Source organism: Mya arenaria, chromosome 1 (assembly GCF_026914265.1).
Source record: "Mya arenaria isolate MELC-2E11 chromosome 1, ASM2691426v1".
Classification (NCBI taxonomy): domain Eukaryota; kingdom Metazoa; phylum Mollusca; class Bivalvia; order Myida; family Myidae; genus Mya; species Mya arenaria.
This window is the reverse complement of record NC_069122.1, coordinates 5,014,185-5,040,030: the sequence shown is the minus strand read 5'-3', so window position 1 is coordinate 5,040,030 and position 25,846 is coordinate 5,014,185. Positions and strand designations below refer to the sequence as shown.

At 36.1% G+C, this 25,846-nt stretch overlaps 1 protein-coding gene across 1 annotated transcript in view; it reads right to left on the bottom strand.

Moving 5' to 3' along the window:
* Positions 1 to 944: 944 nt before the first annotated feature.
* The window catches only part of LOC128233827 (sodium-dependent glucose transporter 1A-like), a 36,596-nt gene continuing 11,694 nt past the window's right edge, over positions 945 to 25,846 (bottom strand). Inside the window, exons 5-7 of the mRNA XM_052947687.1 lie at positions 22,626 to 22,781; positions 21,864 to 22,025; positions 945 to 3,493 (exon numbers count right to left, since the gene is read on the bottom strand). Coding sequence (XP_052803647.1) covers positions 3,381 to 3,493; positions 21,864 to 22,025; positions 22,626 to 22,781 — 431 coding nt within the window. The 3' untranslated portion in view covers positions 945 to 3,380. The remainder of the gene's footprint in view (positions 3,494 to 21,863; positions 22,026 to 22,625; positions 22,782 to 25,846) is intronic.

The following is a 25,846-nucleotide window of genomic DNA, read 5'->3' as shown; positions in this document are numbered from 1 at the left end:
AGTTTGAGGGCCATGGGTGCAGGCATTCTTGAGTTATCACTCGGACAAGCTTTACAATTATTTTACCATTAAAGGTCACTGTGACCTTGACCTTTGACCCACACAATCAATAGGGGTCATCTACTGGTCAGGCCTAACCTTCATGTGAAGTTTGATGACCATACGTCCAGGAATTGTTCAGTTATCACTCAGACAAGCTTTGGTCTACCGACGGACCGACCGACATGCCTGTGCAAAGCAATATACCCCTCTTCTTCGAAGGGGGGGGGGGGCATAATTAAGCATATATGGGTGCATTCATGTACTTGAAACACAATACGTTGACTGATAATCTAGAATGTATATGGCTTTGCCGATGCAGCTACTAACGAAAGCCAGAACAGTATCTTGATCTTGACATGGCGAACATTGGTTCTTTGTCACCATGATTAGTAGAACCATCGACTTAATTATCGTAAAATTCTATTTCAATCCGTAAATGGGTATATGAAACCAGACTTTAATAATAAGACGATAGACTGTCCTCATGACGTATTTGTTATTTTTCATTGTAATGCCTTTCGCATTTAAAGCCATACCAGATGTTTTGTTTATGTTTCATTAATTTGTACAATGGATACAAAGAATTTGATTTTGAAAATACGGTTTAGCAATAAAAAATATCAATGGAGTCCTACAAATTTTGCCAAAATTAGTATCATTGATCATGTGCATATAACAGTTAAGACACGTATGATATCCACTGTTTTCATCAGATATATCAGAGACAACGATTTCAGTGCAATAAATCATTAAACATCATCATGAAGTAAAGACAAGTAATTTTTCTTTAGATTTTATTGAAAACAATATGGAAGATTGGCACATGCCAAACCTTATCATAATAATAATTTAACAAAACATGATATTTACATGTATACATAATATTTCAAACACATAAACGAGACACATACTGTATTTCTATCTACCAAAAATAAAACAAGAAATATATTCATTTTACTACAAGACAAATCACGTGGTCAACAAAGATATACATGCACAGTGAGCATGGTATTCATGTGTACACGATTAAATTACAATAAAACACATTATTATATAAACTAACACAATCATGCAAATCTAGAATCATACTGCATGCATTTTCAAAGTGAATAAATAATATTCAAATATAAACAGTGAACGATGGTCTACAACAACAAAAACAACATCTTATTTAGCTCAATACAAAACAATGATATCCAGATGAACACTAAAAGTATTCCTGTTAATGTTATCATTATTCTACATGTAAAATAACAAAGAAAAAACACATGACTAGTTAAAATGGAATGTTAAATACCAGTTATAAAAATAAAACATAAAAGTGCATATCTAAATGAAATAACAACAATAAAAAAACCTATTCACAATCATATATAATTTTACCCCAATTATACCTATTTTTGATTCAGACAAAACTTCAATTACAATTGATTCTTTTTACCCAACAATACTATCAACACTATCCATAGACCGTTAACTACAGCGCCTTGTGATTTAAAAATTGGTGAACTTCTGACATATCTTACATGTGATCGGTGAACAGGACTTTCCCAAAGGTGAGGGTAAATCAGCTAAGCAACCCAAGTGACATTAAAATAAGGAAGCAGAAAGAAAATTTTCTCTTTCACACCTTGTATATCAAATAATAATTTTAAACTGTCTCACTTGGAAAGCCAATGTTCTTAAAAGTGCAGACTTCCTAAGTAAGACAAAACACAATGTAAATGAACAAAAGTGGTCAAATCCAGAATGATTCATTCCTATTTTATTTCTGTTAACAGAACAGGGGACTTGCAATAGGCTTTTATTAATTGTGTATGCGAAAAAAACAAATAACATCCTGTATGCGAAGAAGACGCGCAGGATAGCCAACAACAGGATGTTTTAGAAAAAGTCATCTCTGAAATATTAGATTATGTCATCAAAACTACAAAACAACAAAACATGACTTCCTGTTATATTACTCACTTCAACCTCAGCTCTTCGAAACAGTGACATAAAGTTGAAAAAAGAAGTTGTGTACTATAGAGTGGGTATTTGGAAATTCACTTGATTTTAAGCCCCTCCCTTCCATTGACCAGTAACAGAATCATTCGTGCCAATGGCGATGATTTTGCAACATATATGGGAACAAATAACTCGCATACGGGTACTTCGCAAATACTTGACTGCTATATAATCGAAAGCACATGGACATGTTACATTTCTTGAAAAAATATAGTTTTAATTTGACCCACAGGTAGATGTATTCAGTGGTTCACTATTTAAAATTTTTAAAATTGAAATTTCTTATTTCTTTTACTAATTTGAACCGACTTGTGTAAAGTTAATACTACAAAAACCGTAAGGAGTATTTCCAAGTGTAGGGTGTTTTAATGACTATCCTTGATCCCTTAACCAAAAAAGTTGTACTATAGGGTAAAAATTGTTCTTTACTTTCATTGATAGTTGATTGTCTCAATATTTTGTTATTATTTTCCACTTATATTCTAAAGACTTAGTAAATATTTTGACAGTCGGACCTATAAATGTGTGTAAAGGCATACTCCTGTTCTTTCATTATTTGAATTAACTCTTTATCATTCTTTCTTGATTCATTATTACACTTTTTGGTCTCAGTATAATAAATTTTGTGCTATCTTAGCCGCGTACGTCTCTATACAGTATTAAAAATAAATATTCTTTACTTGGAAGAGAACGAGTGGTCTAACTGGACGGTCAGTATTGAAGAATAAGTTGACACGTATGGTATAAGTCATCATAACAGCAATGCTCTTCAATTCAATATGTTTTATGCAATAAACATAACGTAATGATCATATAATGTTTTATGCAATAAACATATCAGAATATGAACGTTTGTGAAAGAGAAATGTATCTCATTAAAGATAATAACGACAGCATGACAGCACTTATTGATAATGAAACAAACTACATAAGGATGATTGAGAAATCATTAACATCCATTGATCCTGAAAATAATGAAACAAACTACATAAGGATGATTGAGAAATCATTAACATCCATTGATCCTGAAAAGAGTGTCAACGCTGACCAAGAATCTCTTAGTGCCTTCCAACTTGGTCCTTACTCTAATGATTATAAAGACATGAAGACATTTATCGATTATGAGGCGTTCTATGCAAATTTGTATGAAGAGTGTAAAAAATAAATGAACAACATGAAACGCAGACATAGGTTGAGCAATATGCTAAACAAAGATATGAACAAGGTTTCAGAACATAGTTTTGGTCATCTTGATTATATGCTATTAGCGGAATGGATCGACTCTGACTGAGGGCAACTAATGTACAATGTAGTTTAAATAAAACATTGAATTACACGGTTTTAATTGAGGAAAAGAATATTTCTGACCCGAGCGAGCTGACACATTTGTCAATGGAATGTGGCTGTGAATCCTGTGCCACATCAAATATTTCCTCTGAAGTTCCTGTGGATCAAAGTATGACAACTAGAAACAAGGGATAGAAACAATGAGGAAAACGCCAAGTAAAGACTAAACAGGGATAGCATGACATGTTTTATATTCTTTTATCATCATTTATCAGCTCTTAGTCTTTTAAAATACATATGGGATAACATAGTAATGTGATGTGATACAGCTTATGGAGTATATCAATCTATACCATACAAGAACGAACAACTACTACACAGTTGAGACTTAGTTGTAAGTCAGTTATTATTCTTTATTATTTCATTAAGGGGTTTCAACTCTTTCGTTGTTTCGTAGATCGTCTTCTATGTTCGTTTTTATTTTTAGTATGACACTTCATTATGAATTCGTTTATTTTTTGTATATTTACAGGATATTATACTAGACACTTCGTCTTTAAACAGACTCCTTCTACATATTATTAATTCGTTGGAATTTATGGAGTCAACAACCAATAACCCAACACCTACACAGCCAGTTTTTGATCTCTTTGTCAATGAACCTAGAGTTTATCATTCGAAAGATTGGGTATTCAAACTCAAACGTCCGACACCTAGAGTAATAGAATCTATAGTGAATCATCCTGACGTAGATTATGTCTGTTTCGCATATTACAGACGTACAGAAAGCACTCCTGCATCCATTCAAGGATATGTACAGTTTACCAAAAAGTTATGTGTAGCAGCTATACGCCAACTCTTTCCACCTCCTTCTCACCTTATATGGAAAACAGCCATTATAAGTCCAAAAGCCATATATAAACATATGAAGAACTCTGTGGAACCCGAAGAATTTAAGTCTTTTGGATATATGAGAAATCGTCGCACTAGATATAGGATCTAACGAATAAGGCACAGTTATAAAACACCCTTCAGTCGAGGACAGTCGCAGTTGAATTTGTAGTGACGGTTGAAATCGGTAGTGACAGACTTGATTGCACAAAGACTTGTATATACGAATGAAAAGAGATTCATCTTCTTCGTGACTGTTATTATTTGTCATTTCATTGTTTATGGGTGGTGGTGTTGATTATTGTAATAGATACATGTATGGTGACGGTGTTGATGTAATTGTATTGCATGTATTTGTATTGCTTGTATTGCTTATATTTCATACAGTTGTAATAAAAAAAAAACCAACCCCCATAAATCAACTCCCGAAAAAAACTCTTACAAAATGTCATTAAAAGAGTCAACCCCTTTTATTTTCAGCATGGTACACAATCCACAGCAACTATAACGTATTTATAGAGACGACCCCTAGGGTTATACTATACTATTATTGAATAACCTCCCTTGAAATACTTTAACTTTTTTACTTTGTTTCTATTATACCAGTGCCACAGAGAGCTATAAGGATTTATTAAGGAACTACCAACGAATTAAACTAATTAAATTTAATTTTCAGATAACATCGCAAATAGATGTCACGCAGAGGAATACAGTACTTAGACGAATCTGACGAAGAATATCAACGAATAGAAACAAATAGAGTCAGAGTATTAAATCCAAACGAACACATATACACAACAGAGAATACAACATATCAACTCACAGAATTAAAAACTATACAGAGACGTATTGAACAGTGTGAGTTACTACTTGAATTGTATTATATCCAAAACACAATTATTGACATATCCACATTCGGATACACTTCGTTATCAGACATTATAAACGATTACCTGAACAATTTAAACAAAGAACGACTACTCAGTAACGATGAGTGAGTACGTGTTAAATAAAGCAACTGACAAAACTACCAGATACTGTTACAAAATACAAGTGACAGGAAATGACGATATAGAAAAAGCAAAGAACATCATACAACACATAAAATCGATACAATTCGTCGCATATGCAATAGACAGTATACAAATAATGAATGAAAACCACAGATACCTTACAGGATATGTTCAATTTAAAACAAAACATACCAAACAGTATCTCGTGAACCAATTTGAGAACCATCAGTGTCCAGTAACAATATTTAGAGCACCAGCCCACAGAGAACGGAAATTGTACTTAGACTCACTCAAAGAAAAAGAAGACTATGCAGAAAAAGGAGTGTACATAAACAACATATCAACAATAGGAATGCCCATCGTACGACAGCCAACACCCACGCAGTTAGCAGAAGACATCGAAGATATGATAGTCGACGAAGTAATAGAAGACTTAATATCAATAGGCAATTCGATAAACTTATCAAACGAAACAATAAGAAGAATAATAGTAGAAGCAGGATTGCACATATCATAACAGACTGAATAATGTATTGTAATATGTCAGAAAATTAAAATATATGTTGATATGTTTCAGATAACAATAGAATCACCTGAAAAGTATCCATGCTCCTGTGATGATTGCCAATTCTTCATATTAAATTACAAAGAAGAATCTGATACTGATAGCTGCTGACGAACTAACCCCTCTTAAACTATTTTAACAAAACATTGTCAAACTCATTGTGCAACATTGATTATACTCTGTAAATAATTGTATACATGTTGATTAAAAAAAAACCAACCCCCAAAACCAACTCCCGAAAGATCAGATCTGATTTTAGTCAGCAGTCTTATATTATTGTTTTTTATGCATTTTCTCGTAAATTGGCTGGCTCCACGAAAAAACAACAATAAAAATGTCATGGATACTGATGATGTGGATTCTGATGTGGATGCTGATGATGTGGATGCTGATTATGTAGATACTGATGATGTAGATACTGATGATGTGGATGCTGATGATGTAGATACTGATGATGTGGATGCTGATGTTGTGGATGTCCCGGTGATCAACCAGAGACTTAAATAGGTACACTTCTCTTTCCTATAATATGTGGTAAATGGGTGACTGATGTTCGAGTCAAATTGCAATTAATTTTGGTTGCATGATAAGCCTTAACATACATTTTTCTTAACTATAAGTTGCAAAGTGATTTTATATTGGTTGTCTGAGGGTGTGCTGTAAAATACTTTCAGAAACAAGCCTGTTGACATGAATTTATGGAGTTCAATTACGAGAGAGACATGCCATTCATAAGAACACAACAAACGTTATGCCATGACAAAGTACAATCATTATTCCTGTATGGCAGATAGGTTCGAAAGATTGGAACGTCCTATTTGTAAGCTTGCTACTAACGTCCTGTATGGCAGACGAGTTGGGAAGATCCGAAGGTCCTTATTGTGATGTCGACCTGTATGGCAGACAGGTTGGGAAGATTGGAACGTCCGTGTTGTGATGCTGATACTAACGACCTGTGTTGCAGGACAGGTTTGGAAGATTGGAACATCCTAGTTGTGAGGCTGATACTTACAACCTGTATGGCAGACAGGTTGGGGAGATTTGAACGTCCTTGTTGTGATGTTGATGCTAACGACCTGTATGGCAGACAGGTTTGAAGGTTTGGAACGTCCACGTTGTGATGTTTATACTAACGACCTGTGTGGCAAACAGGTTTGGAAGATTGGAACGTCCTTGGTTTGCGGTTGATTGTAACAACCTGTATGGTAGACAGGTTAGAAAGATAGGAACGTCCTTGTGCTGAGGATAGTGCTAACGACCTGTATGGCAGACAAGTTTGGAAGATTTGAACATCCTTGTTGCAAGGTTGATACTAACGACCTGTATGGCAGACAAGTTTGGAAGATTTGAACATCCTTGTTGTAAGGTTGATACTAACGACCTGTATGGCAGACAGGTTGGGGAGATTTGAACATCCTTGTTGTAAGGTTGATACTAACGACCTGTATGGCGGACAGGTTGGGGAGATTTGAACATCCTTGTTGTAAGGTTGATACTAACGACCTGTATGGCAGGACAGGTTGGGGAGATTTGAACATCCTTGTTGTAAGGTTGATACTAACGACCTGTATGGCGGACAGGTTGGGGAGATTTGAACATCCTTGTTGTAAGGTTGATACTAACGACCTGTATGGCAGGACAGGTTGGGGAGATTTGAACATCCTTGTTGTAAGGTTGATACTAACGACCTGTATGGCAGGACAGGTTGGGGAGATTTGAACATCCTTGTTGTAAGGTTGATACTAACGACCTGTATGGCAGACAGGTTTGGGAGATTTGAACATCCTTGTTGTAAGGTTGATACTAACGACCTGTATGGCAGGACAGGTTGGGGAGATTTGAACATCCTTGTTGTAAGGTTGATACTAACGACCTGTATGGCAGACAGGTTGGGGAGATTTGAACATCCTTGTTGTAAGGTTGATACTAACGACCTGTATGGCGGACAGGTTGGGGAGATTTGAACATCCTTGTTGTAAGGTTGATATTAACGACCTGTATGGCGGACAGGTTGGGGAGATTTGAACATCCTTGTTGTAAGGTTGATACTAACGACCTGTATGGCAGACAGGTTGGGGAGATTTGAACATCCTTGTTGTAAGGTTGATACTAACGACCTGTATGGCGGACAGGTTGGGGAGATTTGAACATCCTTGTTGTAAGGTTGATACTAACGACCTGTATGGCAGGACAGGTTGGGGAGATTTGAACATCCTTGTTGTAAGGTTGATACTAACGACCTGTATGGCAGGACAGGTTGGGGAGATTTGAACATCCTTGTTGTAAGGTTGATACTAACGACCTGTATGGCAGGACAGGTTGGGGAGATTTGAACATCCTTGTTGTAAGGTTGATACTAACGACCTGTATGGCAGGACAGGTTGGGGAGATTTGAACATCCTTGTTGTAAGGTTGATACTAACGACCTGTATGGCAGACAGGTTTGGAAGAATGGAACGTCCTTGTTGGGATTATATTGTTAACAACCTGAGTGGTAGACAGGTTTGAAAGATTGGAACGTCCGTGTTGTGAGGATGTTTACGACCTGTATGGCGGACAGATTGGAAAGATTGGAACGTCCTAGATGTAAGGTTGATACTAACGACCTGTATAACAGACAAGTTGGGAACATCTGAACATCCTTGTTTGATGTCATATTAATGATCTGAGTAGCAGACATTTTGGGAGTATTGGATCATCCTAGTTTTGATGTTGATGCAATTGACCTGTACGGCATACAGTTTGGAAAGCTTGGAACGTCATTGTTGTGAAATTGATGCTCATAGCAACTCTGATGTTCATAATGATTCAGCTCATTATAATGAGGAGACTGCGCAAGGACCTAAACATAAGTAAGTTCGTGGTTGCGGAGTCTTATAGTATTATTGATGCGAACATTACTGAATATTCTCAGTGCATTGAAGATTCGTGGGAATTTCCACGTGAAATGACTATTTATTTTGGTATATCTTATAATTTGAACATGTTTGTCACGCAATGATGATAATAATGATGCATAATTTGCATCTACTGTATTATTTTAACAGAAGATTCGTTGTTTGATATGTGCAACGTAAGCCCTGGATCAGATCATCACTTACCCAGCGATCTTCATGATCCATTTTGACTTTTCAATAAATCTGTTTACATGAGTTATCATTCTTCTTTATCCCAAAAGATTCAGATGGTATAACAAACGACGAAGAGTGCCCACAAGCATCGCCAGTGGAACCACTTCCTCATCGAAGCAGTTGAGGGTTAGACAACAACGAGTCATCTGTTGAGAAATGTGATGACCAGGCATATGACAGCCATGCCAAAGAAATGGAGAAGGAATGTCAGAAGACAGAGCCAAATCTCAAACACACGAAGGCGTTGATTAAGGCCAAATTCCAAAGTTGGAGAGAGTGGATACAGCAGCTGTACCTGATAGTTTCCGACCAATCATGGTAATGTTCCCTTGGTTTAAGAAACCAATATAAGTACTTAGGGTATCGAAGAGTTATTTGACTTTTATTATTTATATACAGATTATAAGTATACGTATAAGTATATAAGTGTTCACCTTCTTTGAATAAAATATGTAATATGTAAGTTAATGAGTTCACTTTTTTCCAGTTCATACATCAGTTAACTTCTAGACTAAATTTATTCTGCCAATCAGTGTGTAAAATAAGTCCATAACACCCTTGCATACAAAAGCAGTACATGACAGCTGTAACAATCTTAGAAACAGTCCATATAAGTGCCTCCAGTTAAAACTACTATTAGAGCAGCGTTTAAAGAATGAACCTCTTAATTTTACAGATTATGGAATACAGATACTTGCTGAAACTCCCAATCTAGGACGTGGGGTGAAAGCAAAAAGGTTCTATCTGCTTATTCAATGTCACTAAGAACCTTTTCGCATTCACCCCTTGAGGTGGAAGTCTTCAGGATAGGGTCCGAGACAGTGTTTAAAGCTATATCAAGTTTAAATTATCAATTATTAAGTAAACTTGTGCAGCTTTAACAATTTTGACAACGTTTGAAATTTTTGTGTTGGAATGAGCCAATTTTTGGGTAAATACCTGCAAACCAGACTGCTGACAAAAGATCAGACCGCAGATTTTCATTCTTCCGTCCAAAAGTCAATGTTTTATGACTAAAAGCGTAACGAACAGTTTAAGAAAAATGCATAAAACATCAATTTTTTACTTTAAATATGAAAATCTGCGATCTGATTTTTGTCAGCAGTCTTATATCAGTGGTTTCCATGCATTTATATGTGATATATTTATATAATATTAAGACCTTTGATAAAAGGTGACATGGAGGAAGAAACAAGTACATTTGATTCCTTTTATCATGACGTTTGGCTTCTGAAATGACCCATTTGTTCCTCTGACAACGTTAGTTTTTCATGAATGTCGAGTTGCATCATTTTCAATCTACCAAGCAAGCGCCAGGAATCCACAACATCTAAGAAGCAGAACAGCACATCAACAAGGCACAGACTTCAAGGAGCTGCGAGGGATTTCAAGGTTTTGTCCAGGCTGTGTCTCAGCTGTGGCCAACTTCACATGGGCAGATAATTGTTTTATTGAGAGCAGACCAAATGATGAAAAAGTATTTAAACTCATGCCTAATTTGTTTAATTCCTCGGAACATTGGCAACATAAAATTGTCAAAAAATTTAAAACATGATGATAAACCAAAATGTAATTGTCCCAAAATTGCTGCTGTTTCAATTGAAAGCATTCAAAGCTCCATTCATAATGAATTAATGTTAAATAATAACATGTTTACAAATAATATTTTGAATATGTATCATTTCAGTAATAAATGAACTTCTCATAGCAGATGCAGCTTATAACCTTTTGTTGGAAAAATTGCATCAGACAGGATTATTTGGTCTTTCAACAACATCAGATATTCAGAAAATAGTCAACAATCTTCAAAAAAATAATGATAAACTAGATGCAGCCAAGTTAATACAATGACATTTATGTAAATTTATGATCCTTAATCGTATTTCAACACAGCCACTGCCCCATGTGGGACCCCGATTAGGCCCTAATTAACATGTCACATGGTTTCTTCGAGCTCATCAGCCCAAGCTCTGCCTAACAATCATTCAATGTGAGCAAGCCTTGCAGTAACTGCTTTCTTTTTTTCTGTTTGCTTCCAAAGAATTAATCATGATATGATTAGTAAAGTTTGAAATAAATATCAGTGTAAAAAGATGACGGGTAACGCGAAAATTGACAACTCGAACGAGTTCAATTTTGAAAATTGGGCAGCAAAAATTAATTTGTCCCAAAATAACACAAACGTTATGACATGAATAACTTATCATGCTTAATTGTGCTGTTGTCCCAATCTGACCACAAGGGCATAGGACTGCCCCTTGGATGTGTATAGCTCATAGCACGGTAAATTCAACAAGAGGGCCATGATGGCCCTAAATCGCTCACCTGAGTAAAAGAGTTTAACCTTTGAAATCAATTTAGCTTGATATTTGTTCTCAAAAAATATTGAAAACCATACTGGTCAAAGATGACTGGATAATCACTGACAGGAATTGTCACAGTTGCCTGCACCCTGACAGGACTTGGTGATTGACTGCACACTGACAGGATTTTGTTCAGTTGCCTGCACACTGACAGGACTTGATGATTGACTGCACACTGACAGAATTTGATTCTCAATCCTGCACACTGACAGGACGTTGTTCAGTTGCCTGCACACTGACAGGATCTGATAATTCACTGCACAATGACAGCACTTGGTACAGATACATGTACCTGCACACTGACAGGACTTTGTTCAATTTCCTGCACACTGAAAGGACTTTGTTCAATTGCCTGCACAGTGACAAAGCTATATTAAATTGCTTGCACACTCAAACAACTTTTAGTATAGATACACAAACAACAAACAGTGCACCATCCAAGAAAATCAATAAACTGCCTGAAGCTCTAAAAATCAAATATCAGAACACAGTCTGCACCTTCCACTAATACAATCGCGTCTTCCATCTAGGTCAACATCACTTTCCTTCACATGTTCATTATCATTTTTTTTTCTTAATATACATTAAGGCTTATTCACTATCAACATAGAAGATAAGATTGTAGCTTAGAATAATCTACATGAAGTTTACAATAATCTACATGACGTTCCAATTGAAAAGTCTGATTATTAAATTTATCATAAAGTAAAAATGAAATTTCTTCTAAAGAATAAAGTGTATAATAATTATTTGAATCTATGAACCTAAAAAATAAACAATAATTACCTAAGAAGCGACTATGTTGAAGACTTAATAAAATTTAAATCTATTCCATTATTACTAAAAATAGAAAGTAGTGGAATCTCCAACAAAAAGGGAGACCATATAGCAAGACTTGCTGCCCTTGCTTCGAGAGTAAACTTTACATAACTAACAGATTTTATCAATTTGGCCATTTTGTTTTTGTTGTTGTTGTTGATCAATCATGACCCCTTGTTGTATTTTTGTAGACGGTCACCCAAGCAAGCTTCCTGTAAAGTTTAATTGAATTTGGACTGGTAGTTTTTTTTAAAGCAAAACAGCAAGTCGGCCATTTTGTTGTTGTTGTTGTTGATCGATCGTGACCCCTTGTTGTATTTTTGTAGATGGTCCCCCAAGGAAGCTTCCTGTGAAGTTTCATTGAATTTGGCCAAGTAGTTTCAGAGGAGAAGTTTTTTAAGCAATTGTTGACGGACGGACTGACTGACGGACGGACGTTCTCACATATCAACCTTTGTTAGGTACTTTACCATTACTCCAATTATAAAGATATAGCCACTAAAGACCTACTAACCCTACCCAACAAGGGCTACCCAACAAATTGATCTTCTATAAGTAATGAAGGAATTAGTACCCAATATATACCCATTCGTGTGTGCAGACTGAAAGACAGACGGACGCCGGACAAAGACCGATCACAATAGCTCACCTTGAGCACTTCGTGCTCTGGTCAGCTAAAAATGGAAAACCCCAAATACAATTGTTTTGAGTGAAAGTCAGAACGCCATTGACAGCAGCTCAGCTAATGAAGCTACACTGGATGGCACCGGTAAGTTGCTGGATTAACTTTTTTAGGCAAGACTGTCATTCCCAGTCTCGGGCCCACAAAGGGAAAAGCTTTAAGATAAACTCAACTTCATGGACCCATGGTCTATCCTCACCATAAAGTCACAGTCAAAGAAGGCCGTTCACATGTATACGCTTTTTCTGTGGGAACGTCATAAACGCCGAATAAAAAATAAAGGCAAGGAGTATATCCTCCAATCTAACAACAAGGAAACCATCATACTGAAAACTGACAACAAACACAACTACTTCGGGAATGAACGAGTGGAGACATGAGGCTTCTAAACCACCTGCTAGCTTCTGATTAACTTGCCAGGTGTGATCTACATTATTACCTTGCATATACAATTTTTTTTATTGAAATGAATAATGAAGAACATATGAATAAAGATTTGATAAGTATGTTTGGTTATGTTATATGGGCATGGCCTAAAGAAAAATTGTATGTTGTAATGCAACAGTTCTTGTAAGGGAGTGGAGAGTAAAGTTCAAGATACAAAGTTGACGAATCGAATGAATTATGAATTAAAAGTAACATAGCAAAGCGAGCTGATAAAATATACCACAATAATATAATTTAATTATGTAACCATAAAGTTATGAAAAGATGTTTGTGATGCTATGTGATTATACATATGATAACAATGAACAAGAAGAGACCTGATGAAGATATGGTGGAAAATCTGAGGGTTCATCTAAAATTTGATTTTAAAACTTAAGTGGAATAAATCAACAGAGACAAAATGAAGAATACGGACATAACTAACTTAAAACATGAACTGGATCAGTATCCAAGTTTTTTTTATTGAAACCTAGTAATGTGCTTTTGAACATAAGATAAAAGAAACTTTTGAAGACTTGATTTGTATCGACTTATATTCCCATATTTGAAGGCAATGAAACAAGGACAAATATGTACGCCAAGTTTGATGATAGAAAGCAGAAAGGTGACACTATGATTATACAGAGAAGGTAATGGAATTGGGAAAAAAATCAAATAGACCAAAGCAGCGATTGTAGACCAGATCCAGCATGGAATGGACGGGTATCTAAATCAGCTTGTGATAATGAAGGAGCAGATTACAATTCAAGAAGTCATCACAGTTGCAAAGCTTGTACAAGAAACTTATACAGAGACCGTGACAGGACTAATCATAAATGCAGCGTCTACGAACAGACGTTCATCCAAGTCATTTGTGGGATGTACTCATAGAGGAGCGGATCCATGCAGAGGAGTGGTCCATTACAACTCCAATGGAGGAACGAAGATTGCAACATCCTTATTGTGAGGTGGACGCTACAACCTGTATGACAGACAGGTTGGGAAGATTGAAACGTCACTGTTGTGAGGTTGATGCTAACGACCTGTGTGGCAGACAGGTTGGGAAGATTGGAACGTTATTGTTTTGAGGTTGATGCTAACGACCTGTGTGACAGACAGGATGGAAAGATTGGAGCGGCAAATAAAACTGGTGAAAACAATTCAGTCCTTCGTTAACTATTCACTACCTAGCTAGAAGTTTTAAACAGTGCATTATTATTCTTTAATATTTCAATGAAAACGATTATAATAGTTAGTATACATATTTTTTGTTTAACTTGGATGAAACAAAACCAATGCAGGTTTGAAAGACTGGAACATCTTTGTAATGTTGATGCTAATGACCTGTGTGGCAGACAGGTTGGAAAGACTTGAACGTCCTTGTGGTGATGTTGATACTAACAAACTCTGTAGTAGACAGGTAGGAAAGACTGGAACATTTTTGTTGTGATGTTGATGCTTACCACCTGTGTGACAGACAGGATGGAAAGATTGGAGCGGCAAATAAAACTGGTGAAAACAATTCAGTCCTTCGTTAACTATTCACTACCTAGCTAGAAGTTTTAAACAGTGCATTATTATTCTTTAATATTTCAATGGAAACGATTATAATAGTTATTATACATATTGTTTGTTTAACTTGGATGAAACAAAACCAATGCAGGTTTGAAAGACTGGAACATCTTTGTGATGTTGATGCTAATGACCTGTGTGGCAGACAGGTTGGAAAGACTTGAACGTCCTTGTGGTGATGTTGATACTAACAAACTCTGTAGTAGACAGGTAGGAAAGACTGGAACATTCTTGTTGTGATGTTGATGCTTACCACCTGTGTGACAGACAGGATGGAAAGATTGGAGCGGCAAATAAAACTGGTGAAAACAATTCAGTCCTTCGTTAACTATTCACTACCTAGCTAGAAGTTTTAAACAGTGCATTATTATTCTTTAATATTTCAATGGAAACGACTATAATAGTTATTATACATATTGTTTGTTTAACTTGGATGAAACAAAACCAATGCAGGTTTGAAAGACTGGAACATCTTTGTGATGTTGATGCTAATGACCTGTGTGGCAGACAGGTTGGAAAGACTTGAACGTCCTTGTGGTGATGTTGATACTAACAAACTCTGTAGTAGACAGGTAGGAAAGACTGGAACATTCATGTTGTGATGTTGATGCTTACCACCTGTGTGACAGACAGGATGGCAAGATTGGAGCGGCAAATAAAACTGGTGAAAACAATTCAGTCCTTCGTTAACTATTCACTACCTAGCTAGAAGTTTTAAACAGTGCATTATTATTCTTTAATATTTCAATGGAAACGATTATAATAGTTATTATACATATTGTTTGTTTAACTTGGATGAAACAAAACCAATGCAGGTTTGAAAGACTGGAACATCTTTGTGATGTTGATGCTAATGACCTGTGTGGCAGACAGGTTGGAAAGACTTGAACGTCCTTGTGGTGATGTTGATACTAACAAACTCTGTAGTAGACAGGTAGGAAAGACTGGAACATTCTTGTTGTGATGTTGATGCTTACCACCTGTGTGACAGACAGGATGGAAAGATTGGAGCGACAAATGAACCTGGTGAAAACAATTCAGACCTACATTAACTAATCACTACCTAGTCAGAAGTTTTATTTGACAGCGCAGAGATACTGAAAGTCAAGGGATCCGGCAACCATGTCACTGAACATATCAAAAGCAATGATGTAGAAGTAAAGAAACAAAATGATATCTATAAAAATAATATGTTTCGGAATATAAGCTTGACCTTTTTGCAACTCGAATCATTCACATTCATGAACCCTAACTTGCACATAGCTCCGATTATTGCTACTTTTTAACTTGTATACTTGTTTAAAGTATACTTTGAATATTTCCAAGTGTTGATTATTTCTTAGCTTAATGATACTTATGAAAAAGTCGAAATTATTTCTAAATATTTCTGATCATTTTCCAGATAAAATATTCTGGATAATTTTAAGTATCATACAACATTTTTGCTACTCAAACCACTCAGTCTTGAGAACCAAAAGAAGACACACAGCAACCAACCAAAGAAATGGACACTTCCGGTAAGTAGGGATTAATTAATTGTATTCATAAGCCTGAGAAACAACAGTTTAAGTTGTATATTTAAGAATTTTGTTTTATTTGTATATACTGCATGAGCAACCAATGATTATGACTGCAACATGATTTAATCAGCCACCGAGGATGAAAGGTCAACATCGCCATGATCGCCCACCCTGCTCACCACATTGAAAGGGGAGCCTGATACGGAAGTTCGTGTGATGGAGAATATGACTGTCTGCCCTTCCACCCATGTTTAAAAGAGGGACTTTGTGCTGAGCGTATGGCAACTGTTAGCGGGTGCCAAGATGTCGAAAATGAATGGAAAATTACACCCACCTTCACCTTTAAGCTTTCATGGAAGCTCAAAAAAGACTGAGCCTATGGCAACTGTATATAAGTACCCAAATGAAGACTGTATAATCACGCCAACCTTTAAAGTTAAACCTGTTCTGAAGCTAAAACTTAAGAAGGGCGGACTACTATCCCTTAAGGTGAGCCAGAAACATTACTGCTTTCTTACAGGACACGCCATCAGATACAGGATGCGTAAGCGGAAATAATCAAGGAGCACTCGATGTGAGATAATTCTGGGCCACCAATATCATTTTTATTTTGATAGAATCATGATAACAAAGGAGAATCCTTGCAAAGTCTACTGTCAAGAATATCCAACAACACACCGCAAATGGCCAACCCCATATCAAGGTCGCAAAAGGAGGTAAGTCTTTGCTTAAGTTGGTATCCGACAGGGTCATGGCACATGGTAGGTTTACTGTCTTGAATGTGGCATCCAAAGATGGCATTCCGGAGCCTGTGTAGCTTATGGTGGTGGAGTGTGGAGGGGCAATAAAGCCAAAAGCATAGCAGGAAGTCATGATGGTGCAAGTGCCAGCATTTTTCTATTGCAAAACACGCTTGACTGCTGGCCTAGGGCAGGAGGGCTTGTTAGTAGAATTAATCTTTAACATTAATGATGATTTTATGAAATACCCATGTTAGCATAAACCAGAGTAAAATATTGATAATGTATACATTAAAACTTGATTATATATAAATGTATTAAACATTTAACGCTGTCTATTAAATTTATTTAAACTTAAAACATTTATAGATCCAAAGGTTGCCAAGTGGAATGTCAGTTCAAGCGCTTGGGGATTAAATGGAAAGCACAACTTCCTGCCAATAGCGGACACCAAGGAAGGTGAGCTGTATTAAGTAAGCAAAGAACTTGTCATAAGGCATATGGATGATCTGTGTAAGCACCTGGAAGCGAGTTTGTTGCACACATTCTCAATTCCGTACTGAACTTCCAGGATAGGGCCACCTGACCATAAGGAAATTCCTTAAATCTGTAACATGTGATAATAATAATAATAATAATAATAATACTAATAATAATACTAATAATAATAATAATAATAATAATAAAAATAATAATAATAATATTAATAATAATAATAATACTAAGAAGAAGAATTACTCTACATGCTTCTATACAATAACAATAACACCACTGAGGTGGTATATCAGATTCTGCGTTGTCTTAAAGTGACACTCATATTCAAAAACAATACATAAACATGTATAACAAACATCAATTTTGACTGATAAACCTTTAACTACTTACTAAATAATGCATTTTTGAAAATTTGTTTACTGATAACAAGAATGTAACCCTGTATTTAATAACAGAAAACGCAAAAATATTAAATGATTGGTGAATACTAATAAAAGATTTACTGTGATCTTCTATAGTCCCATAAGGTAGAAATACTGTGTTGTATGCACATTTCTTTCAAATTAAACTTGATGCCCTTCATAAGAACAATTGTTTTCGACATCCTTTTTGGAATATTAAAACAATAGTATTAATTGTGGTAAAATTGTGGTAAATCTTATTTGAAAGTAAGAGTGCATCTTTAAAACAAAGTGTTAAAAAAAAATTACTGTTAACAAAACCCCAAAATGGGTAAATTAAAAAGTTTCTTTCAAAAATAAAAACAAAGATTTTTCATATTTTAGTGAATTGGGTCATGGTCATTTGAATGATAGAAATAGTAATACAATGCTTAGAAATGTGAATTGTGAATTTACCATAGTATATTTCAAACAAAAAATAGCAAAATTTTAAGAGAACATGACTGCATTTTAACATATTTGTACTAGCCAACTTGAGTTCTTTTAGGACAATGAGTATTAAGTCCATTTTTTGTGAAAATATATATATTTTAGATTGTGAATATAAGAAGTTGAATTTTCAGATGAAAAAATATATACTGATAAATATTAAGCAACATGACAGTATCATATTAAATGCTTTAAATTTACACCACCTAATATCCTTATACTTACAAAACATAGGAAGTATTTCATTATCCCCAACATTCAATCCAAAGATGTCAGAAGAGTGCAAATGCTGGGCCAAAAAGAACAGGGAGCAGTATCATCTTATCAATCTGCAGCTGAATCACTATTACAGAGACATAAGGCTACAATATGCCTCTGCATAAAACCACAATTTTAACCTTTATTTGTGTGTGTACTTATCACAAAGAGATGCTTTATGTTATCAAAAAATACAGACTAGCATTGTGTAACTAAACATAGACAAAGGAGTTATTCATATACATATATATGCAGTCATTTACATAATAAATAATATTTAATCTTTTAAAGGGATACACAAAATTAAGGAATATTTTTGTTATGGATTTTCTTCAACACTTAGTGTTGTCATTTCCTCTGGTGGAGGGATTACTATTTCAAAAGTCTTAGACCTTGGTCCTGTCTTAATGTATTTTTTAACTAGAAAATAAATGACTATAAACAGTGAAAGACAAAGGAAACTTTCCACTGTTAAAACGTACAAGAAAGAGATAGGCGCAATGTTTTTCATTAAATATCCGACAAATAGCGGGTTCAAGAGCAACCCTGAGGAAGCTGATATGAGAAACATTGCGGATATCTTTCCTGTCACTTCGAGAATGCTTTCTTCGGTCCAAGTAAATATACATGGGAAAATGACAGACATAAAAAATCCAGCTGCCGGTATAAACACCCAGACAGCTGGTTCAGTCATGGTTATACATGCTATGAACAAGCCGATGAACGCCAGAATCAGGCATATCATATACCCGCATAGTAATTGTACTGGTCTAAAAATCTTTATCAAAATAATTCCAAGAAATCTACCTACAGTAAAAGCACCCCAGTGAAGGCTGGTAGCATAGCTGCTTGTACTTTTGTCCCATTGTAAATAGTCTACACAAAAGGTGGCTAGAAAACCTGAAAATGTGTCCTCAACAGCGCAATAAGACATCATACAAGCGGACAAAAATATGCACAACACAAGTTTTAATCCCACCGGTAATTTCGCAGGTCGTTTCTGGTCCATTTTCTTGGCCGCCATCTTGTGACTGATTCTGCAGCAGCAGATTCGGAAGTACATGTAGAAGAAGGGTAGAGCGCATGTGATGATAACAGCAAGGCTTATCAGAAAGGCAGAGTGGATGTTGGTCTCTCCATACACTGTCACTAGCTCTGTAATTGATACATAGTTATGGACCCTGCAAATGTGTAACAAGTTGTTTTATTGCATATCATAAACGACATCAACTTCAGTGATGTCATTGACCTGGTAGCTGAAGGGCTGAAACCATTTCAGTGAGGGGTTTTAGGGCTGCTAAAGGCTGAGGCCACTTAAAATATTTTCCATTCTGTTACAAAATACAAAAAGTAATAAGATTATTCCAATTTTAGCATTTCTTCAAGATGCCACTGTTTTGGCTTCTCAGTATGAGAAGAGATTTGATTGAATACATGGAAGGCTTCAACCAATGAGAAGAGATTTGATTGAATACATGGAAGGCTTCGGCCAATGAGAAGAGATTTGATTGAATACATGGAAGGCTTCGACCAATGAGAAGAGATTTGATTGAATACATGAAAGGCTTTGACCAATGAGAAGAGATTTGATTGAATACATGGAAGGCTTCGACCAATGAGAAGATGTGTATCATTGGCTCTAGATGGAACTCAGGCACTAACTGGTAAATTTAAGACCTGAGAGACTGGTACCCCCCATTTTTTCCAGATAAACAGAATTCACAGAAATGGTCCTTGGAGCCATCAGATCCACTTGCAAATCACATCCCTGAACTTATGACACTTTTTTTGTGAAATGAAGCTAGCCTATCAAGAAGTTAAAAAGAACAAGAGCTGTCACAGTATGTGACAAATGCCCCCGAATGTGACATTGACCTATGAACAAGGTCAGTACATGAAAAGTTGATCTTGCCTTTACGTGTCAAATACATATGGCAAGTTATTTTAAATTGCCTCTAAACATAAAAAAATACCACCCATACTTGACAACCTACAATGTTATGTCCTTATAAGCAGCACTCCATTGTGAATAAACACTAAGTGTGGCCTTGAACTTAGAGGTAGGGACATGGGTCTTGCACGTGACACGTCGTCATGGTATGTGGAACACACGTGGCAAGTTATTTTAAAATCTGTCCATACAAGGGAAAGTTACAGGCCGGACACAACAACCTATACTCTATGTTCTTATATGCAGCACTCCATTGTGAATAAATACTAAGTGTGACCTTGACCATAGAGGTAGGGACACGGGTCTTGCACGTGACACATCGCTTTGGTATGTGGAACACCTGTGGCAAGTTATTTTAAAATCTGTCCATACAAGGGAAAGTTACAGCCCGGACACGACAACCTATACTCTATGTCCTTATATACAGCACTCCATTGTGAATAAACACTAAGTTTGACCTTGACCTTAGAGGTAGGGACACGGGTCTTGCATGCGACATGTCGCCTTGGTATGTGGAAAGTTATTTTAAAACCTGTCCATACAAGGGAAAGTTACAGCCCGGACACGACAACCTATACTCTATGTCCTTATATGCAGCACTCCATTGTGAATAAACACTAAGTGTGACCTTGACCTTAGAGGTAGGGACACGGGTCTTGCATGCGACACGTCGTCTTAGTATGTGGAACACATGTGGCAATTATTTTAAAATCTGTCCATACAAGGGAAAGTTACAGCCCGGACACGACAACCTATACTCTATGTCCTATATGCAGCACTCCATTGTGAATAAACACTAAGTGTGACCTTGACCTTAGAGGTAGAGACACGGGTCTTGCACGTGACACGTCATCTTGGTATGTGGAACACCTTTGGCAAGTTATTTTAAAATCTGTCCATACAAGGGAAAGTTACAGCCCGGACACGAGTTATTGAGCCGGACACACGGACGGACGGACGGACGGTGCGATTTTAATATGCCCACCTTCGAGACAAAAAAAGTATGAACACATGAACTGTGTTACCTTAGAATGCAGCAAATATTGCTATAGATCCTAAGAGCCCAGCAGAATTTAATTATTGCTTGTATGTTTTTCTTTCAGTAGAAAAAATCATTTAAGACTGTTGGCAAATTGACAACAGCATTGACACTAACAAAAACGACATCAAGGTTGTGACACTGACTGTTTTCTTGGACAAAAGATGTTAACCTGTAGAATTGCCATTGGTGACATTTTCCATTATCTTTTCCGAGAGGAATGGCTCTATCACAAGTGGTGCGACGATACCTCCAGCCCCAAAGAATGCGTGCATTGCCTGCATGTAAGGCCGACCTTCCTCATCCCATATAGAGACCATGTCTGCATTGGCACCTGGTAGAAGAAATAATATGTACAGTGGAAATATTTTCAGTATAAGCATTATTTAAAAACTACAAAAAACCCTAACACATAATTATGTCAATAAAGTGGATATCACTAGATGCTAGTGCAGACAAACGTTCAAGGGCATCTTTCAGCGGAGGAATAAAAATTCAACCAAAATGGAGCAAAATTAAACAAATCATTAAAGCCAAAGATACAGGCTGTGCTGTACATGTGTGTATTATCTTTAGTAACATTGTTGATTTATATATCTTGAATGATTTTATGGCTGTGCTTAAAACTTTTGCATGCCATCAACACAAAAAATATGACAATACCCTGGGGTTTTTTATCTTTGAAAAGCACAGTCTATATTAGGTCTAAAAAAAATAATTGTTTGGTTTGGTTATCCTTTTCAAAAATAGGTAGGATAGGTTTTTTTTTGTTTTTTTTTTAGTTTTTCAATTTTTTTTTCAAACTGACTATAAAAACGGTAGAGTCGGCGCCTATTCCGTAGGTAGGGTCGGGTAACCCGAACCAAATGTATTTTTTTTTTAGGCCTTAGAAAATTAAACTACACTTTCAATATAATTGAAATATAATAGTTACCAGTATCAAGGCCTCCACCCCCTAGGCCTGACAGGAATCGTAATACAAGCATGAGTGGGAATGATCTACACCACGGCTGGAACCCAGTGAACACCGCCATCATGATGCAGGAAAAACCTATGATCAGAAGCTTGTTGAAGCGATCGTATAGGATCCCTGAAACATGGAAGTATGGTCCCATTACAACTATTATCTCATTTCATCGAAGAATTAGTTAAAACATTAGCATTGCATGAGATGCCAACATCCTAGAGAGTATTTCTGGAATGTTGGGTCAGTCATTGTCAGAGACAAACAATTATATAGCCAATTTGCAACAAACAAAGGCATGATGCTGAGAGGTATTGCTAATTTCTCAACATTCCTAAGACACACTAGATATTAGTATTTTTACACAATATATCATCCCTTTGATAACTATAATTGTAAAAACAGAATAGTGTCAATACTATGTGACTTTAGTCCCCAAATGCATGCTTTAATTAAAACTGTAAAATGGTTTCATCAAAATAAAAATTTAAATGAATTCATCCATAAATGCACAACAGACAATTTTCATCCGACACCGCTTTGTAATAATTGAACAAGGTTCAATAACTCTGCTGTATCTGGGCTTCACCACAAACAGAATCTCTGCCCAGTGCACAACTGACATTCTGATAAAGCTTCATGATAGTCATTACACAACAGACACATGACAAAAGAATGCATGCTGTGGGTCTATTTAAACTTAAGTCAAGGGCCATAGCTCTGGACTTACAAGAATAATGCAGCTACACACAAATTACATACTGCTTAAAATTCCCCAGGACCTGTTATCATAGGGCTCCTTATCTTTTTGCTACTAGGACCACAGGGGTTACTAGGACAAGCACTGAAAGGCCTTAGAATGAAGCTTTTGGTAAAGAGTCAACATTATTTTATTATTAAATTAAGAAATCTCCCATGAAAAACAGGAAAATGGCGGAGTCAAAAACAATGAAAAGCACATCCTTTGGAAGCCATTTTCAATAAACTGAAAAGTGAAATGAACATACAAGCTTCAGAAGATTTTAACAACTAGCTATATTAAATGAAAAGCAATGAAAGTACATTAACTGAAATGTGATTAACCTCGAATGGGAATGCCGAATGGCTAAAACCAATTTGTTGGGCTTTTGGGGGCTGCTTTTTATAGGCTCACAATTGGGGTTGAACTGAGCAATGCCCAATTCTGCAGAAGCAAAAAGTATTTTTAGATGTAACCCAAAACAACCAGTTTTGTTTTTAATAGGCACCTCCACCCCATAAAAAATAAAATGTTTTTTTGAGTCCCGCGAAATCCACAAGTCAGCAAACAGATGACATCCCTGGTAAATTACAAATAATATATAACAAAAAGAATGCATCCGAAACAGAAAATCAAGGAGACCAAATAATAAATCTTGAAGAAATGAAGAAGAAAAATAATTTCATGCAGCCGACAATTTCCGTCTTCACAGCAAAACTACTTACGTGTAAAAATGGGGCAGTCCACTTACAACTTAAGAGATGTCCATGTCTATAAGACAAGATGTTTTGTTCACTTCTATAACAAAACCTTCAGTACTGAACAGCAGAACATTCAGATCTGAGATCTGATACACTGCAGAGGCAATACACAGAAGTTGTGTATGTACGCCGATTTGAGGGGTGGGGGGTGTTGAGGTGGGGGCTTCACTTAAGAAGGCTGACACTTTTAAGTCCTCTTAAGATCGCAAATTTCTTAGCGCAACCTCATCTGGGTATAAACAGCAGTTCAATAATATTATTAATACATTTTATGCACAAATTCTGCTCGTACATTATTGGTTTACCGTGGTACTTGTTATATCATATAGCAGCGTCAGTTTACAACTAAGAGTAAGGTATCTTACTGAAACAGGCCCAGAGGAAGAACAGATCATGAAACATGCAGTAAATAGACACTGCTGTCCATGTGCTACCCTGTGTTATCCACCAGACATAATAATTATGGAACTAAAGCTAAAAAATGCATTGAAGTTCAAGTAGGATATCCATTACAGAAAGGAGTGAATATAAATATGAATAGCAACTGGATACCCCGCTGGGTGATAAAGCTGCTGTGCTTACATTACAGATAAGATTTACAAAGTCAAAAGTTTTGCCATCCAAACTCATCATTGTGATAAAGGCTGCCCAGTGTTAGTGTTTAATTACACTTCTGTAATATTAAATGATCTAAACCAAGCCACATAGTGGTATTAAATTCCTAACAAATGCTTCTGAGAATCAAGCTGTACATATCCTATTTCACTTGTTTTTGTCATTCAGAAAATTAAGAATAAGTTGAAAAATTAATTTGGTTGAATTTGATTATAACTATATATAAGAATTCTTTTTGTGAGTTGTATTAAATAATCATGTAACTAGAGGTACCACTGAATGTGAGCCCAAATGTCGAAATACAAAATATTTTTTAAATCTGACCTTGTATGACTAAGATATGGACAAAAATTGAGTTTGTGTAAATATTATACTTCCTTAATTATATGGTATATATGGTAGTGTAATGTATAATTTTGTACTGTATTGCATTCATGGCTGTATTTTATTTCCTTTCCTTGTAAATATGGTATAACAATATGATTTAAATTGATGATATTTATCAGTGTATTTATCATCCTTGTGATTATCAACAAACATTTCAAGGATGATAAATCTCAAGAATATCATTATATAAATCTGACCATTATGAGAACGCTTCTATGAAGTTATATGGTCTTGATGCATTACATTGTTTGATATCTCACCAAGCTACTGTTTGGTCTGTCACCAGCTGTTTAGTCTGTAACCAGCTGTTAAGTCTATCACCAGTTGCTTACTGGTCTGCCACCAGCTGTTTAGTCTGTCAGCAAGAGTTTAGTATGTCACTAGTTGTTAAGTCTGTCACCAGGTGCTGATTGGTATGTCACCAAGCTCCTGTTTGGTCTGTCACCTGCTTTTTAGTCTGTCACCAGCTGTTTGATCTGCCACCAGCTGTTTGATCTCATTCTGTCACCAGTTGTTAGTTCTGTCACTATATATATATATGGTCCAGTATGTCTGGACAGTAATGTCCATGGTCCGTAATTCGCATGCAGGACCAATACCCAAATAGGTCAAGAAAAAACCCCTGAAAAACTTACATTTTTCCAAAATCCAATAATCTGCACACTGCCTTTATTTCAGGAATATAAAGC